The sequence below is a fragment of the Urocitellus parryii genome, chromosome 5 (assembly GCF_045843805.1).
Source record: "Urocitellus parryii isolate mUroPar1 chromosome 5, mUroPar1.hap1, whole genome shotgun sequence".
Classification (NCBI taxonomy): domain Eukaryota; kingdom Metazoa; phylum Chordata; class Mammalia; order Rodentia; family Sciuridae; genus Urocitellus; species Urocitellus parryii.
The window spans coordinates 96,767,928-96,785,625 of NC_135535.1; the positions used below are offsets into that span (position 1 = coordinate 96,767,928).

Here is a 17,698-nt window from a genome sequence, read left to right on the forward strand (position 1 = left end):
GTAGGACAGAGTAGGACAGCATGAGAGTTTATCATGCTAATCGAAATGGCACACAATTTAAAAGTTGTAAATTGCTTATTTCTGGAATGTTTCTTTTAATATATGGGGGACGCAGTTGACCACTGGTAACTGAAACCTAGAAAGCAAAACCACAGACAAGGAGGGACTACTGTACCATGGACTCAAGCCATTGGGTTTACCATGCTTGATGAAGAAAGGGAGGGTGTGAGAAATGTAGGTGAAACCTGGGACAGACCAGTAACACTCAGCTGCTGTCAGGTAAGAGCCTGTGAGTCCCCTGGTGAGCTCCCAACTTATAGACAAAAGTTCTGTGGTGGACTCAAACAAGAATTCATTATTATTGTAAACCCTGAAGCAAGATTCTGCCTACATGAATCTGCTGCTGTGCAGAGACTCCCAGTTGAAGCCACTGTCACCATGTCTGACCAGGGGACAAAACCTTCAACTGAGGATTTGAGAGATAAGAAAGGAGAATATATTTAGACTCAAAGTCAATATACATGATTGCAGTGAGATCACTTCAAAGTGAAATGACAACACATCTCAAGAAACTCAAAGAACCATACTATCAAAGACAGGAGGTTCCAATGAATTCACTCAGGTTTCTCTTTGAAGATCAGAGAATTGCTGATAATCATACTAAAAAAAAAAAAAAAAACTGGAAGTGGAGGAAAATGTGATTGAAGTTTATCAGGAACAAATAAGAGAAAGTTGTCAGTTTAGATACTCTTTATTTTTTTTTTCTTTTCCTTCAATTCGTTTTTATTTTTTAAAATAGTTCTTTTGTAACGAGGTATTCAAAATGGAATTGAAAACTGACACCCATCTCTTTCCAACATCTGGTCATTTGAATTCTAGTGCTCGTTATTCATTATCATTTGTTTTCAGAGCTAAGTTTTGATTACCAAAACTCATGTTGCCCTTTCCTTCCTAAGTTACAGGTGTGCACAGAGAGACCATCTTTTTCAGGACTGTGCATTTTCAGGCTCATAGTGGTAAATCAGATCTACCAAGGTGAGTCTGTACACTGACTTTCCACTAGGCCTTAAAGTTCCAGCATGCATTCGAATTTCTCCTGGACTGTGACTTTCCAGTGGGAGATGGGAGCTTTTCAGAGAACTGAACTGTGGGAAATTGACCTTTTCTTAATTTGATGCTACTTTTAAAATCTGAGTATCTGGACCAAAGGAGGAGCAATATCAGCTTTGGAGCCAAAATGACAGAGAAGGTGAGAATTAACAACTAACTCCAAAGATGGCTTCATTGCAGAGAAAGCATTATAAGACTTAACAACAACAAAAAATCTTGAAAATCCCAGAAAAGTTCTAATTTTCATTAGCAGTTAATAAAATTATTCATGCAGAATTTATTATTAATAATAAAATTATTCATGAATACAACAGAACATTGCTCCTTTGATTTCATTTGTACTTTTGGTCTGGGATATGGATTTTAAATGGACATTGTTTGTACCATCTTCATTAAAATAAAAAATATTTTTATAAAAAAAAACTGTTAGTAGTTTCTGCACAAAATCCTCCCAGAAGTTTCATACCTAGTTTATTCTAGAGAAAGCTCACTTATAACAAAGTGTTCACTACTCAATAAGAAATCTATTCGAGGGGTTGGGGCTGTGGCTCAGTGTAAAGCTCTTACCTAGCATGTATGAGACTGGATTTGATCCTCAGCACCCAATAATTAATTAAATTATTAACTAATTAATTAAAATAAAGTTGTTATGTCCATCTACAACTAAAAAGTATTTTTAAAAGAGAAATCTATGCAAATATGGTCAGGAAATTCTTTTTGATCTTATGAGTTATAATCTGTTATGAACAGATGTTCAAATGAAGAAAGGACATAGTTGAAGTAATCATGGGTGTAGAGAGGATAGGCATCTAGAAAAAAAGGTTGAAGTACAAATTGGGGTTTTTTTTGGGGGGGGGCGAGGAGATAAGGGGGGAGGCCTAGGGATTGAATCCAGAGACACTTTACCACTGAGCCACACCCCAACCCTTTTTATTTTTTATTTTGAGAGAGCGTCTCATCGATTAAGCCCTCACTAAGTTGCTGAGGCTGGCTTTGAATTTTCGATCCTCCTGCCTCAGCCTTCCAAGCTGCTGGGATTACAGGCAGACACCACCACAGCTGGCTACAGATTGTTTAGTTACAGAACTAATTAATCTTTGGGAGAAAAGACAAGCCCCTGTTATTTGTTGATTTATTTTCAATTTGAAAAGGTTGTTTGTTTGTTTGTTTTTAAAGTAAACCTTTATTTATTTATTCAACAAACATTCTTAAACCCTATGTCAGGTTCTGGGCCAGACATTAGGGATACAGTAGTAAACATGGAACCTATGCTTCCATGGGGGAGGCAGCCTATTTAAAAATAAATAAATATAAGTAATGAGGAAATAAATAAAGATGTATAAATAAATCCTCACAATCAACCCGGGCAGGCAGATGTGAAAAAGCAACCACAAGTGAAATGACAGGAACCTAAGAGAAAGCAGGGTACTAAAGCAATGCATGATGGGATGACCTAACCTTTTCTTGTGAGTCACAATCATGTTCCAGTGATTCTAAAGGGAGACCTGAATGTTGGGCAGCTCTTGATAGCTGTGTGGGGTGTGGGGGGAGTCTCTACAGGCAGAGAGAACCTTCCGGGTTACATCCTGCACTGGAAAAAATCAAGTGAAGAGTATAGAAATTATATAATGGTTGCCAGCCTGGGCAATTTAGTGAGACCCTGTCGTAAAATTAAAAAAAGTAAAAGGATTGGAGATATGACTCAGTGGTAGAGCACTCCTGGATTCAATTCCCAGTATCAAATGAATAAATAAAATGGTGATTTAAGATAAAGTTGGTAGTTGTATAGTTAAGGACCTGGATATCCAGGACCTTATAGGTCAGGTTAAGGATCTGGAAATTTAGGACTTTATTCTAAGGACAATGAGAAGCCATTGAAGAGATATCAACAGAGATGCATTTTGGAAAGAGCACTCAATTGTAGTGAAGAATGGATTGGGTACCGGAGCAGGATGCAGGGATATCAGCAGCTATTCATGCAAAGGATGATGGCATTTGGTGCCAGACTGGGGACAGGGGGATTGGAGAAAAATGGACAGTTAAAGGGTATGCAGATGTTAGATAAATCCTCATGATTGATTTAACATGGAAGATGAAGGCCAAAAATGGGTCAGTGATTCGGAGGTTTCTGGGTTGAGCAAGTAGAGAAGTGATAGAATGATTAACATAGCTAGAAAACAATAGAGGAGGGGCAAATAGGCAGAGAGTGGAAAAGAAAGGTCAAGGTCAGAGGATAATGTTTATCGTGGGAACCACAACTTGAAATGGGCAATCTGGCTCCAGAGCCCACTATCCTACCGCTGTCCTATGCTAGATTGGTGGCACTGCATCATCATCATGCTGTTCCTAGTATGGAAAAAGGAAATAGAAATACTAGTAATAGTCCCTTAAATATTTTAATTGGCTTCAACCAGTTCATCTCTTACCTAGTGTGCATACTCTGAAGGGTGTCTCCTCTGTGGATAAATTCCTTTTGAGTGTCCATGTGGCCTTATCTTTCACTGAACACTATAGCTTTAGCACTTGTATTTCTTCCCAATGTTTGCTCCTCACTCTTCTTCTCACCACTTCCTTTTCTCCAAACTCCACATCAGTGAGTCTTACAGACTTTTCAGGCAAAATTGAGTCCCTCTATTTCTCCTTCATCACTACCACCACAGTCTATAGTGAACTTTATTATTGTGTGACTTCCCACCAGACAGTGAGCACTATGAGAGCAATCCCCAGTGCCTAGCACAGAGTAGGCATTTAGTAAATACTTGTCCAATGGGTATTTGGGACCAGTTTGTAAATGAGTCTACTGTGAGTGCACTTACCATGAATAAATCCCCATAGCCTATTTACTTATTGTAATATGGATTACAGAGAGGTTCTGAAATTGGGGAGGGGGGTGGAAAAACAAGTTAGGAGTGTGGTTATTGAATAAGGCTTCAGCTATTCAGGTAGGGAACATCATCCAATAGTGGGGCTCAGGGCAGTTCAGCGTGGCTGTGGTGGCAATGTGGCAATAAGTCAATTTCTCTAAAGCCTGCCATTTGTCCTCCAGAACTTCTCAGTCCACTCCATCTTTGGATCTTTTTATTTATTTATTTTTTTTGGTTGGGGGAGGGTAACCAGGAGTGCTTAACCACTGAGCCATATCTCCAGCTCCCCCATCCCCCCCTTTTTTTTTTTGAGAAAGGGTCTTGCTAAGTTGCTTGGGGCCTCACTAAGTTGCTAAGGCTGGCCTCAAACTTGCAATCCTTCTGCCTCAGCCTCCTGAGTCTCTAGGATCACAGGCATGTGCCATCGTGCCCAGCTCCATCCTTGAGTCTTTAGAAATATTTTTATACTTAGTACCCCATAAATCTGGTGTTTCAGAATGAAAATTACAGTGAAAAAGATAAATGATATACTAAGATATACATAAAATATATAAGGAATGGGTTTAACCTAAAGTCAAAAGACAAGCAGGAAACTCAAATTTATGGTATAATCCTTAAGTAGAAAGCCACAAAGGGCAGTGTTTCAAGATCAGTGGGGTGAGTAATAAAGGAAAAGCCAGCTTTGACTCATTTCCTGGTTGTTTCAGATTCCTCGCATACAAGTGGGATTTTTTACTTTAAGGCATGCACAATCTTTTAAAAAACAAATTACTAGAAATGGAGGTGTTTATGAAATTCCTTGGCAACCCACATACTGCTGCCACCATGAAATACTAAGTGTGAGACACAGCAGCTTTAAAATAGAAGCAGGCGAATTTCAGCATAATAAGATTGATGTCAAATGTTTGAAACAAATAAACAAATACCACATCAACTGCTTTCCCTGCTATTGCCCGCATTCCTCATGCTTGGTGAGAGCTCAGTATCTCTTGAAGAGTTTTCCAGTTATTGCCAAACTTCTCCCATGATGAGTCCAAGCCCTTGAAGTAGAAACCAGGAACTCACTCTCCCTTCCTCCCAGGCACTCTTCACTAACACTAGACTTGATCTCTCCCAAGCAGACACACCCGTGTCCCAGTTGAGCTCAGAAAAGAACAATGCAGGGAGTGGGCGCTGGCACTGGCGGAGGTGTCCATTTGAAAGGGCAGCATGGCAAAGGTCCTGAGTCCAGAGCCTGTGCCGGATGTGCTGTAGGAGGTGTCTGACCACAGCAGCCATGGGGGGGTCTGGTGGATCTCAGACACTGTTTGGGTTATTCCTGGCTACATTGCCCCCCAACCTGATTTTCATCTTCTTAAAGATTCTGTAAGCTTCCTTGTCTGCTTAACTAGCTGGAAGAGCTTCTGTTGTTTGCATCTAAGAACTCCAACAGAGCTCCTAAGGTGAGGGGACCCTATGGTGCCCCCTTACATGTTATTAAAACCCCCTCACCACTGCTGCTCTGTATGTGGCCCTTCCTGCTCCCTGGTGAACCCACGCATTTCCTTAATTGGTCCTCTCCCCAACTCTTACACAACCCCCATCCAGTGCCCCCCCTCCCGTGTTACTCTCAGCTAATGAACTTGATTTCCCTTTTAGTGAAAAATTAAAAGAACTTCCACAGGTTCCCACCATCAATCTTACCACCTACCTGTTCCAGAAGATGTGCTGACCCCTGCCCTTAGGGGCCTGGGCTAAATCCCCCCCCCCCCCGCCTTCCTTCTCCAGGACACTCTAAAGCCTCTGTTTTCTTTCCTGCATCTTCAGTTTTTCCCTCTCTCCATAATCAATTCCTATAGCGCGCGCACACACACACACTATTATTTCTTCCCATCTTATAAAACATTACTAGTGTCTCCACATCCCTCTGTAGCTACTGCTCACTTTGCTGCTCACCTTGACAGCAAAACTCTTCAAAAGAGTTGTCTGCATGAGTGCTGCCAATTCCCCCCTCATTTTTTTTCTTTGTACCAGGAATTGAACCAGAGGTGTTTAACCACTGAGCCACATCCTCAGCCCTTTTTATTTTTTATTTTGAGAAAAGGTCTCATTAAATTCCTGAGGGTGGCTTTGAACTCCAAATCTTCCTGCCTAAGCTGTCCAAGCCACTGGGATTACAGGTGTACCCCACCATGCCCAGCAATTCCTGTCTCTTGAAAGTACTTCCAGGGGTTGGGGTAGTAGCTCAGCAGTAGAGTGTTCACCTAGCACGGGTGAGGCCCTGGGTTTCATTCTCAGCACCCCATAATAAAATAAAATAAAGGTATTGTGTCCAACTACAACTAAAAAGTAAGTATTAGAAAAGAAAAAAAGAAAGAAAGTACTTCCAGGAGGCTCTGCCCCCACTATTTCCCATGAAGTTTTTCTTAAGGACTTCCACGCTGTGAAAACAGTGCCTAATTCCCGCCTTCTCTTTGAAAGATCCATTTCCCTTGTTTTCCAACACACCACACACTCCTGGATTTTCTCCTGCCTTTGTGGCTACTCCCTCTCAGTATTCCTGGCTAGTTCTTCCTCATTTCCACCCTCTCCACTCTATTCCCATGGCCGAGTCCTGAACCTATTTCTACTCATTAGTGATCATAACAAGTGTTGTGATTTTCCAATACCGCTCATTCCTCAGGACCTCATGTATCATTCCCTTCTAACTCTTTCCTTGAGCTCCAGCTGCATATACTCATCTGTTTGCTGGAACTTTCTTCTTGGATGTATCAGGTGTCTCAAACTTAATGTCTGTAAAAGTGAACTATTTCCATCCCTCCTCCAACTCATTCCTCCCCCAGTTCTCCCTGTGTTAGCAAATAGCAGCAGCATCCTTCCAAATTACCCAAGCCAACCTCCCCTCTTTGTCTTGCCTCCTGTATCCAATCTATACCCTTATCATATCTCTGGAATATGATTATTTTGAAAGCAGAAGTTTGATCATATTATTCTCTGCTAAATCTTCCAGTGACTTCCCCTCTCATTCAGAGTACAAGCCAAGGTCCTTACAACAGTCTGTAAAGCCCTACAGAGTCTGGCTCCAGCACCTCTGACCCCATCTTCCACCTCGCTGCCTCTCACCCACTTGATTTTAGCCATGCTGAGCTTCTGTTCCTTAAATACAGAAAGCATTTTCTGTCTCAGAAAACCACTGGGATCATAGGCGTGTACCACCTTGCCCAGCTACTTTTGTGTTTTTGTTTTTGTTTTTTTATACCTTTGGTTATTTATTTATTTATTTTTATGTGGTACTGAGGATCAAACCCAGGGTCTCACACACACTAGGGGAGTGCTCTACTGCTGAGCCACAATCCCAGCCCACTTTTGTGTTGTTTTAAGTCACTAATTTCATGGTGGCTTTTTATAGCAACAATAGGAGACAAATACACACCATCTCCCAAGCTAAATATTTACTTCTTTATTTATGTTTGCATTCCTTGCCATCACTGGAATGCAAACTCCATGATAATAGGGATATTTGACTCATTTGTTCACTATGCTCAGTACCTAGAAAAGTGCCTAGGATACGATAGGCATTTAATAAGTATTTTGTGGAATGAATGAATAATCTGTATATACACGGGTGTGTTATGTATATCGGGAAGGGATGAAGAAGAGGAGAAGATAAGCAGCAGTTGTGATGTGGGAAGATCATATGCTTGTGTGTAAAAGAAGTACACTGGGTTGGGGATGAGCACAGAGGTAGAGTAGCTTAGTAGGTGCAGGACCCTGGACCCAATCCCCAACACCAACAAGAAGACTAAATTGAGCTTCTAGAGATAGTTCATTACCCTGGGCCATGATTACTCATTCCTGAGGAAGAAAGAAATCCAATAGTTTGCCATAAATAAGGCAGTAGTGAGGACAAGGTCCAACTTGACTGTGGACCACCAAAGGAAAAGTCTCTCTCTTAATATCTTCTGCACACCAAGGGAAATGGTGTCCTCTTATGCTCACAAGTAAAAATGGATTACCAGCTTGATAAGGAAGCTTAGAGAGCAGGCCAGACTGGAGAGGTGGGAAATGGTACCCCAGATAATTCCAAAGTCTTCCCCCTCTTTATAAAGAAGGTACTCTGGGGAGGGAAACTTTCAGAGATTGGGAAGTTCATTGCCAACACCATAAATTTGTGATTTGACTACAAAACACAATAGCTACAGCAAAGGAGTTATTACTGGTCTAGGGTTCTGCTTGGGTTTTTATGCCAGCTCCACATATTCCAGAGCCTGTAGAGGCAAGATATCAGGTTCAATGTATAATTGCCCTTCCTCTACTCTTGTTTGCTTTGATGGTGTGTGATGGTCTGATTTCTTCTCTTTAGGAGACATTCACCTGGTAAAGACCTGACCCTGCTTATTCCCACTTTTCTCTTTTTGCTTTCTACCCTCTTCCCTCTCCCAGAGTTTCCCACCACCTCCCTTGCTCCTTTCCTTTCTGACTCAGCCCTTTAAAAGCTCCTAGACTACATCATTTTTTTTTCTCACTAAACCACAGAATGAGGGGCTGGGGTTGGGGCTCAGCGGTAGAGTGCTCACCTAGCACATTCGAGGCACTGGGTTTAATCCTCAGCACCACATAAAAAATAACTGAATAAATAAAATAGAGGTATCATGTCCAACTACAACTAAAAAAATTTTTTTTAAAAAATAAAGATTAGCTATTGGGCTGGGGTTGTAGCTCAGTGGAGGAGCGCTTGCCTAGCATGTGTGAGGCACTAGGTTCAGTTCTTGGCACCACATATAAATAAATAAATTAAAGGTCCAACAACAACTAAAAAACATTTTTTAAAAAATTAGCTATTATTATTATCATCATCATTAAACATCCCACATTTATTTTCTATATAATCTAAATGTAATTTTATTTAAGCACTTAAAAGATTAATTGTTCTTAAATGCTATTGTTGAGTGTGCAGTTTCAGTAATAAGGTGAGGGCAGAAGCAAAAGCCTGCATGTCAACCAGGGAGCCTAGAAAAAGAAGTTTTCACTGAAAGAAAGATTTGAGATATCACTTTTCTCCCTACTCCATCTACCTAAAAAACTTCTCTCAATTACAGCTATTCCGGTAAATATGGCAACTGTACCCAACCAGGATTTGACTACTCCTGTGTGTAAGGAAGGCAGAAACCATGACCATGACCCTTGGCTAAAGCTTGTTTGCATTCCCACTGGGGGGGTTACATTGGAAATACAAAATGGGATTAAACATCATATTCTGCAGATGTAGCTTCATATAGACAATCTTCTTCCACATAGGCAAGACCATACTCAAGGCCATTCTCTCCACACCCCAGTGTTAATGCCAGTCAGCTGTGGTTGTGCTGAGGACCCCTAATATGCATGCCTGGCTCCCAGATGGGTCTCGCTTTATCAGCACCATTTCCCTTCTCCTGAAATGCCCTGGTTGCTGAGAGATTGTTTCCAGATCTCAGGGCTCACTCTGTCCTGTTCCAGATCACAGCAGGGTTTACTTTCCTTCTTACAAGTTTGCTAGGAACAAAAAGTAACATTTCAACCTCCTGCCAACTCAACAGGAGATTTACTTCAATTAAAGGAAAGGACATTTGTTACTATAGGAATCCCATGTTTCAGCAAAGATAGGATTCCAGCTTGCCAACACCTTAGCAAACAGTGACCTGCTCTTTCTGGTTGTACAGTCAAGAAAAGCACAACGTCCAGACCCAGGATTGTTTCCAAGGTACAGATGCAGAGGCTGGCAGTCAGAGTGAGGTCACTGCCAGAGTAGTCCCCAACTGCTTGCCAGCAACCATGACGGGCTCTTTGACTGGAATGCTGTACCACTTCCCCAATAACTACCCTCCTTTTCTTCCTTACCAACAGAATCCTACACATATTGGAGACAGCACTATTCTCTCCTAAAAATACTACATTTCCCAGCCAGCCTTGCACCATTAAGAACAGTGACTTGCAAGATTTCAGGCAAAGTTTTGCCTCTCTAATGATACTTTTGCCTTTTGCCTTTGACATATACCATATTGAAAGTGATAGTGGTCTTAGGGGAAGTGCCTCGAAGCAGTTAGGATTAGAATGTTTCCTAAGGATTTTTTTCTTTTTCTGGTGCTTGGAATTGAATCCAGGGCCTCATTTATGCTAAGCAAGAGCTCTACTACTGAGATATACTGCCAGATTTGCTAAGGATTATTTGTTTTTAATAGAGAAGAATGTAGTTTTATTGAATCTTTGAAATGCCCCCCTTCCCCTTCCTATCTACCTCTCTCTAGGGTCTGGGGTTTGTGAAGCTAATTTGGTTAACTAGTTTTCTTTTCATTTAATTCCCAGTTTGTAATTATGCTCAAAGGCTTCGAAAGTGCTTGAAGTCTGCTTTCTAGATAACCAGGGAATTTCTGTATATGAATTGATTACTTTTTAAAAAATGATTCATAGAGTTTCATACTGAATATTTGATATTCTAAGTGAAAATGATTGAATATCTTCCCTTTTTTCAAAGTTACTAATCCGTACTCAAGAAAACATAGAACTATAAGTTATTATAGAAAGATCAAAAAGTGTAGGGCATGAGCAATTTATTTCAATAAAGTAAAAGGTCTAAAAAAAAAGAAAATTCTAGTTGTGCTTATGTGCTTAGCTATAGATTACCACTAAATCCTATCATCACCTAAAAAAAAAAAAAGGAAAGGATTGATTTTGCTACAGTGGGAAAAAAATAAATTCCAAAGTCCCTACATTTACTGAATCCTCATTTATCTCTGGACAATGTCTTTATCTCAGTGTCTCAATTCCCTCTATTTTCTTTTCACACCAAACTATTGAATGAGAAATATATCAAGCTGACTGATTTTATTCCAGTCGTCTTTCTAATTTTTATTCCAGTAAATAATTTTGACTTCAACATTTACCATATTGGAAATGACAAGTGTCTTCAGGTAAGTGTATCAAAGCAATTAGAATCAAAATATTTGCTAAGGATTGTTTCTTTAATGGAACAGAATATGGCATGGAATATATGAATCTTTGAAATGCAGAACCCCATGAATATCTTTTATTGTGAAATAAAATAATCCAAATGATTGTAAACCCAAGAAACAAAAAAGAGAAGCACTTAAACATTTAGTACAAACACATGCATTTTCAAACCCTGACATTTTTGTGTAGTACTTATAATCTAAATACACCTTTCCCTTCCCTTTACAACATACCATTGCAACCTGTTTGTTTATAGAATGAAGACCTTAAGGAAAAGCCTTATTCACATTCCCATGAAAGAAAGAAATATTTTTTCCTAGGATCAATTTAGCTGAAATTGATTAAACACTGGTAGAGGTTCCAATCTTTATATAAGACAAATAAGATGATAGATGATATTTCATTATCAACAAATTCCTATTAATACAGCCAGTTAATTAAATTATTCAGATGCATTTATTGAAACTATGTGTAACTATTGTTCAAAAGCAGACACATTTCCAAAGATGTAAAGTGGGCCACTAAAATAAAGTAATAACTCCAGAAGTTTATAACTTTGGTATACTAAAATACCCAAATGATAAGAAAAAGTTTGTCGCTACTATTGCTGCTGCTTTCAAAATTGCCCATTTATTTCTAGGGAACAGTTCAGACACTGGAAGAATATAATTCAAGTTTAAGCATCAATAAATGATGGCTATACCTTTATGATTTAACACGACAGCAATGTGAAGTACATTCTGGTGATCTATAGTGCTAGCATCTATGCAAGGCAGTCTGGAAAATTACGCTAATTTTTTTTAAAAAGACAATATTAATTTCATAATAAACCAGGACATAGACCAACTGCAACTTAGAAGGAAAGCGAAACCTTCCCCCTACTGCTAAAATTATAATTCCTCAGACACACTGTCATCATTGGGAAGCATGGGTGTAGGCTAGATAAATTTATAGCATATTGAATAATACAGCCAAGTTTTTTGTATGTAACCCTGAAGACTTTCCAACTTATTTTTCAACATTACAATTGTAGGAATGGAAATTGAAGAAATGAAAAGTATTTTCTTAGACATAACTAACAGGTTTCTTACAGTCTCCAAAGTCAAAATGTGACACATCACTGTAACAACCTAACACAAACTATTTTGTCTATCACCCATAATACATAACTTCATAGGACATCACATTTCCAACGACTAAGTACTTCTTTCAATTTCCTTGAATTTTTTTTAAAATTTCCTAAACTATATAAGTTCTTTTTCCAGGTCAAGTGTTATCTTCTGGCAAAGTACCTTCAGGATAAATATGCTTCATCATTTATATATCCCACAATTCAAGCCTCCATCATATACAAGCTTAAAATCAGCTCCTGGTCCCTCTGTTCAGAACTCCCCACATTTATTTTTAAAAATTACTTAAAACACTAGAGGGAAAAAAAATCCCTCTGAATAAGAAAGACCCCTTAGAAAATCAAACTTAACTTCATTTCTTAAAAAAAAAAAAAAAAAAAAGCCTCAGTTAAAAAATAAAAAAAAGCCTCAGTAGTCTTCCATTCAGAAACATGCTTTTCGGTGAGTAAATAAAATTAAATGAAAATAATAAACAGTTATTAAATAGCAAACTTAAAATAAATAAATACTTGTCGTCTGGAGTTCTCAGATAAAATAATAGGGAAATATCTGTTTCTGGTAAATTCACATTCCTTTCTGTACCAGTTTCTATAATGAGTGGGCGACACTGCCCTCTTATGGACTTATTGAGCTACATCCCTTAGTTCTTGTGGAAAATTTCCCCAGGATGGGTTGACCAGCAGGCTTGCTCGCACTTACATTCTTTCTTTTGCTTCTAGGACAGTCTTTGCCTTTCTGTGAATGACTCTGAAGACCAAGGAGCCCCTAGAGAGGCTGTGAGACTTTGAGAAGTCTCATTGAAGGGACCATAAATTGACATTTGTTGCAGTGGTTTTCAAGGCTTAGTGTACATCAGAATCATCTGCGGGCTTGTTAAACACAAGTTCCTGGGCCCCACATTCAGACTTTATGCTTCCTTAAATCTGGGATTGAGTACAAGAACTTACTAGGTGATCCCAGCAAGTTCCTGGATGGTACTAATGAGCCAGTCCTGGGACCACACTTTGTGGGCGGGGCAGGAAGAAGAGGGCATGTCAGTTCCAGGCCCTTTCTGGGTCCCAAACAGGATTCTGGAGTTCTTTTTATCAAAAACTCCTGAAGAGAGATTTTAAAGCAAGTGTCTCCTCTCACAGGCATTTTGAGGACCTCAAAGCCTAGTGAGATTTGGAGAGAAACCAGAGGGTGGCACCCTCTCCAGCCCCAGCTCAAATCATCAGGGTGGGGTCAGGGACCCGCCCCTACCACTAGAAATAACTCTAAAACAGGTGTATCTGCACAGCTATGTGAGGTCTAAAAGGTTCTTGATAAAGGAAAGAGTTTTCAGGTCACAAACTCCATTAGAATCACACGAGTGAGAAGTTCCTAATATGCAAGCCCAGGCTGCATGTCAGTGATGGGAAAAGGGCTGTGAGCACCCACCCACTTTCACATTCCTTGCACTCGGTTCTTAGCCCAAAGTGGTGTTTTTCTGGAACATCCCATGGGAGTAGTTTCAGGCCGAGGTCATTAGGGGGAAAGGATGTTCTCAGAAAAACAACCCTGCGGGCTGGTCAGCAGAGATCCTGAGGTCGTGGCCACGGCTGGATTTGGTGCAGAGTTGGACCCGGGACTCCAGCTGCTCACTAAGTTCGTCCAGAGCCCCGGTGCAGGACTCCAGGCTCTCCGCCAGTTTCTGAATCTTGGCCTTCAGAACCGCCTGGCTAACCTTGGTGGCCCCCTCCGCGCGCCTGGGGATGAGGAAGCCACGTGAGCCAAAGAAGACGATGAAGTAGACAGAGTTGTACAGGGCCATGGAGGCGTTCCTCCCGCTCTGCAGCAGCTGGCGGTCCCCGCGGCCCTGCCAGCGGCAGAAGAACTCCAGGCAACTCAGGATCTCACGCATCTGGTCCTGGCAGGTGGCCGCGATCTCCTGCACCCTCCGCACCTCCCGGGAGTTACAGAAGATCAGGGAGAGGTCGGACGTGATGGTGACCGCCCCTCCGGCGGTGGCCACCCCTAGTCCCACAGCCGACGCAAGAAGCGAGGCACCCAGGGTGACAGGGCTGAGCGAAAGCCCCACGATGGCAGCGACGGCGCCCGCGGCGCTCAGTGAGCTGCCCGCCACATTGGCCGCCAGGGATCGCCGGCGGAGGCGCTCTAGGCGCCGGGCCACCTCGCGCAGGCGCAGCACCTGGCCGTGGAGCTGGCCGCGGCGATCCAGCAACAGCCCTTGGAAGCGACGCAGCGAATCCGCACCTTGCGGCTCCCAGGCCGCAGGCCGCTCCATGCCCTGAGGGGACACAGAAAAGCAATTACCTGGAGCCTTGGTGCCTGCCGCTATGCCTGTGCTTCCCTCACCTAAGTGAGAGTCGTCAAAAATTAAATACACCCGCTATTGCCACGCTAGGTGAAACCGGTCCATTTCCAATGGGTCATGTGTCAAGTTCTCAAAGTTCGGGGATCTGGAACAAGTCACACTAGTTCTCAGACACTATATCCGCATACGCAAATAGGAATAATGCCATCTTCTGCTTCTCTCCCAGGGAACGCTAAAGATGGACTGCATCAACTGTTAAATATTTAAATGGGGGTGGGTGGGGGTAGAAGGCTACTCCAAAACAGAGGCCTTTGCTGTTTGAAAGATAACATTTTAGCCTTTCATCAAATGAAGACTTGGATCCTAGGAATTTTCCAATACCATTTTCCCCATCTCTTTCTCTGTTAAGTAAAAAAAGATAAGTCACCCCGAATCTCAAAAGAATATTGTCTTTCAAATTTAAGAAACTGATTTTTCTAAGTTAGATTCTTGCCTGAAGCAACTCTCTTTGGTTTGCTAATCTTCCAGGCTTTTATCTTTGAATCAAGCCTAAGATATGACATCCATCTAATGCCTCCATGTCTTGAGGTGTTTAAAGCTTCCTTTTAAAAATTAAGGGAACTTTAATATAATTAAGGAAAAATATCAAGAAAACTTTGAAAAAATAAAGTGGCCAAAAACATTGTTTGACAACTCACTGAGGGTTACCTATCTAGTACCAAATTGAATTGAAGCCAGTGGAAGGTGACTAATAAAGAGAAAACTGAACATCCTGGGGTAAAAGTACATCCTTCCTAGTTACCAGAGATTCCCATCTTCATGTCAACCGTAGTCTTCTCCGTCAGGGATTTCTTTAAAGTGGCAAATAAGCCACAAAAAGAAAGCATTTCAAAACTGTGAGATATCAGAACAAAAATCACTACTCTCCTCTAGAAGATGAGGAAATTGAACCAGAGACATGTTCTAGATGCAGCTGATTCTTCACAGAGCCTAGTTTAGCATCTTTATCTCCTGACTCCTGAATCTTAATTTTACTTTCAGGCTTCCATAAGTCAACCTACAAGTGATGTTTCCAGATAAAAAGAAGAAATAAGAAAAAGACTTCCCTGATACATATTGGACAAGGCTACAACCCTTGTATTACCATCCAAAGGCCATTTCTCAGACAATATCCTAGAATCCCCACTTACCATTCACTTCTGGCTGCCTCCAGGAAAGAAAATTCCGAGGCTGTTTCTGGATAAGTGTGCTTTATAGTTCCAGGGAACCAATAGCCGCCCTGGGAAAGCTTTGTCTCATTCTGAGAATTTGCCATTTCCTGCCCTGACCCCTGCTGCCTTCACCCAGAAGGATGTGACATGGTGGAAAATGACCTGCCAGCACAGCACATCCCGTATTTAGGAAATGAACATTGTGTGTTCGCTTTCCCCCAAACGCAGGAAGAGAACCACAGGCTCTTCCCTAACTTGAAACGAGTGTTGTCATCCTCCCAGGGGCGATACCCTGCCTTTCCTCTCCTGAGAATAGCCAATGACGCCATCGCGGAGGCTTTCAAACGCACCCCAGGCTGACCAATTATAGTATTTCTTGAGAGGTCAAAATCATTTTTAAAAAGAAAAGAGACGGGTGGATCTGATATAGCCACTCAGAGCCCACGCCTATATTTCAAATAGTATTGTGCATCTGTGAGTGGCTCGACACATGTGATCCTTGAGCTGTACAGCCAGCTCTACCCGGTCTTAAGAATGCAAGGCCACGCCCGCCAGAAGGGCTGCGTGTAGTTTTGGGCATCTCCAACCGTGGAGAACATAGGAGGTCTCAGAAAGGGCACACTGCAGGCCAAATGAGTCAGAAAAATCAGTAGGGTTAAGCTGTACACAGAGCTAATTAGACCCTTTCCACCGCAGAGGAGATATGGCTTCCCTGGTTTTCATTTGTGGCTCTTGTGAAAGTTAAATGAGTGGATTCTATCTATAGGTTAGTGAAGCATGGGCTGAAAGACAATTATTTGGATGATACAGGAAGGAAAAATGAGCGCAGCATCTGGGAACTTGAACAGACCTGTGAACTCAGTCATCACCACAGGGACCCAAACACATGGCCCTCCCTGTAACATTCTCACCTTTGGATTAGGAAGACCAAATTGATTTTTCAATTAAATGATTATTGCCTCCACTCTCTGATTCATTTGGAAAATCTTCACAACCCTATCATTCTGGAATACGATTAAGTCACTAGCTTTTACAACTTATATTTATCAACAATACAATTTATAATTTGTTTATCAACATAGTATCATCCTCTACTATGTACATCCACAGTCATTTTGAACTTGATTATTCTGACCTTGGTCAGTGTTCAAATATTCTGGCTGCAGCTCCTCAAAGGATAAACATAACCTTGGTCAAGATGCCTTCAATATCCACCTGTGCTTTTGAAGTAAGAAGTAGGCAAATATATCTTCTGTCCCCATACACATAAGCCCCCCAAATGGGATGTAAGCCAGGGTAAACTGAGAAGGTGGACTAGGAGAGGCTGTACTCTGAAACTTCAGTTCCCACATGCTCCAACTTCTCTGCACATTGTTCTGTGTGTTTGGGGCTTAGATGAACACAATCAAATATTTATTTCATGAATGAGGAATGCAGGGTCTTTCTGGGATGCAGGCTCTTCTTCAAAGTATCAGTAATCATAGTACAAAAATAGAATGAAGAAGTGGAAAATCTATGAGAATGGACAACATGTGAACTGAACTCAGCCAATGTCCTGGAATTTGCTATTCTCTGTATTGAAAACCCATTTCTCTACATCCGCCTCTTTATGAAGCGGGGGTGATCCAATCATTTGATTATTAGGGCTACTTGTAATTTTACTGCCTGAAATAACCTATTTACATTGCAAATTATTTACAAGAATTGACATGTAACACTTTCAATCCAGCATTCGTCTTTTTGTATGTGTGTGTGTGTGTGTGTGTGTGTGTGTGTGTGTGGTGCAGGGTGGTCTCACTGTGTTGCCCAGGCTGGCCTTGAATTCCTAGGCTCAAGTGATCCTCCTACTTTAATTCTCCAGAGTAGCTAGCATGTACCACTATGCCTGGTAAATTGAAGATATTTTGATCAAAAGTTCTATGGTCAGTTTCTCCAAAAAAATCTGTGGACTGTGTCTTCAAACTCTAAACAAAACTATTTGTTGGGCATTAGTAGCATAACACCCTAGAGAGAAAAGGTTGCAAATGGTGATGGAATAAAAGACAAAGAGACAAACCCTCATAAATACAATTATCTCATACTAGATAAAGGTGCCAAAAACATATATTGGAGAAAGGATAG

At 41.1% G+C, this 17,698-nt stretch overlaps 1 protein-coding gene and 1 pseudogene across 1 annotated transcript; one reads left to right on the top strand and one right to left on the bottom strand.

Moving 5' to 3' along the window:
* Positions 1–438: 438 nt before the first annotated feature.
* Positions 439–12,858, top strand: LOC113197089 (small ubiquitin-related modifier 1 pseudogene; annotated as a pseudogene).
* Positions 11,011–15,621, bottom strand: Apold1 (apolipoprotein L domain containing 1). The gene is made up of 2 exons (XM_026409294.2): positions 15,557–15,621; positions 11,011–14,339 (listed from the first exon to the last, which is right to left on the bottom strand). The coding sequence occupies exons 1-2, from the start codon at positions 15,557–15,559 to the stop codon at positions 13,596–13,598; spliced, it is 747 nt and encodes a 248-aa protein (XP_026265079.2). The 5' UTR covers positions 15,560–15,621; the 3' UTR covers positions 11,011–13,595.
* Between the last annotated feature and the right edge of the window lie 2,077 nt (positions 15,622–17,698).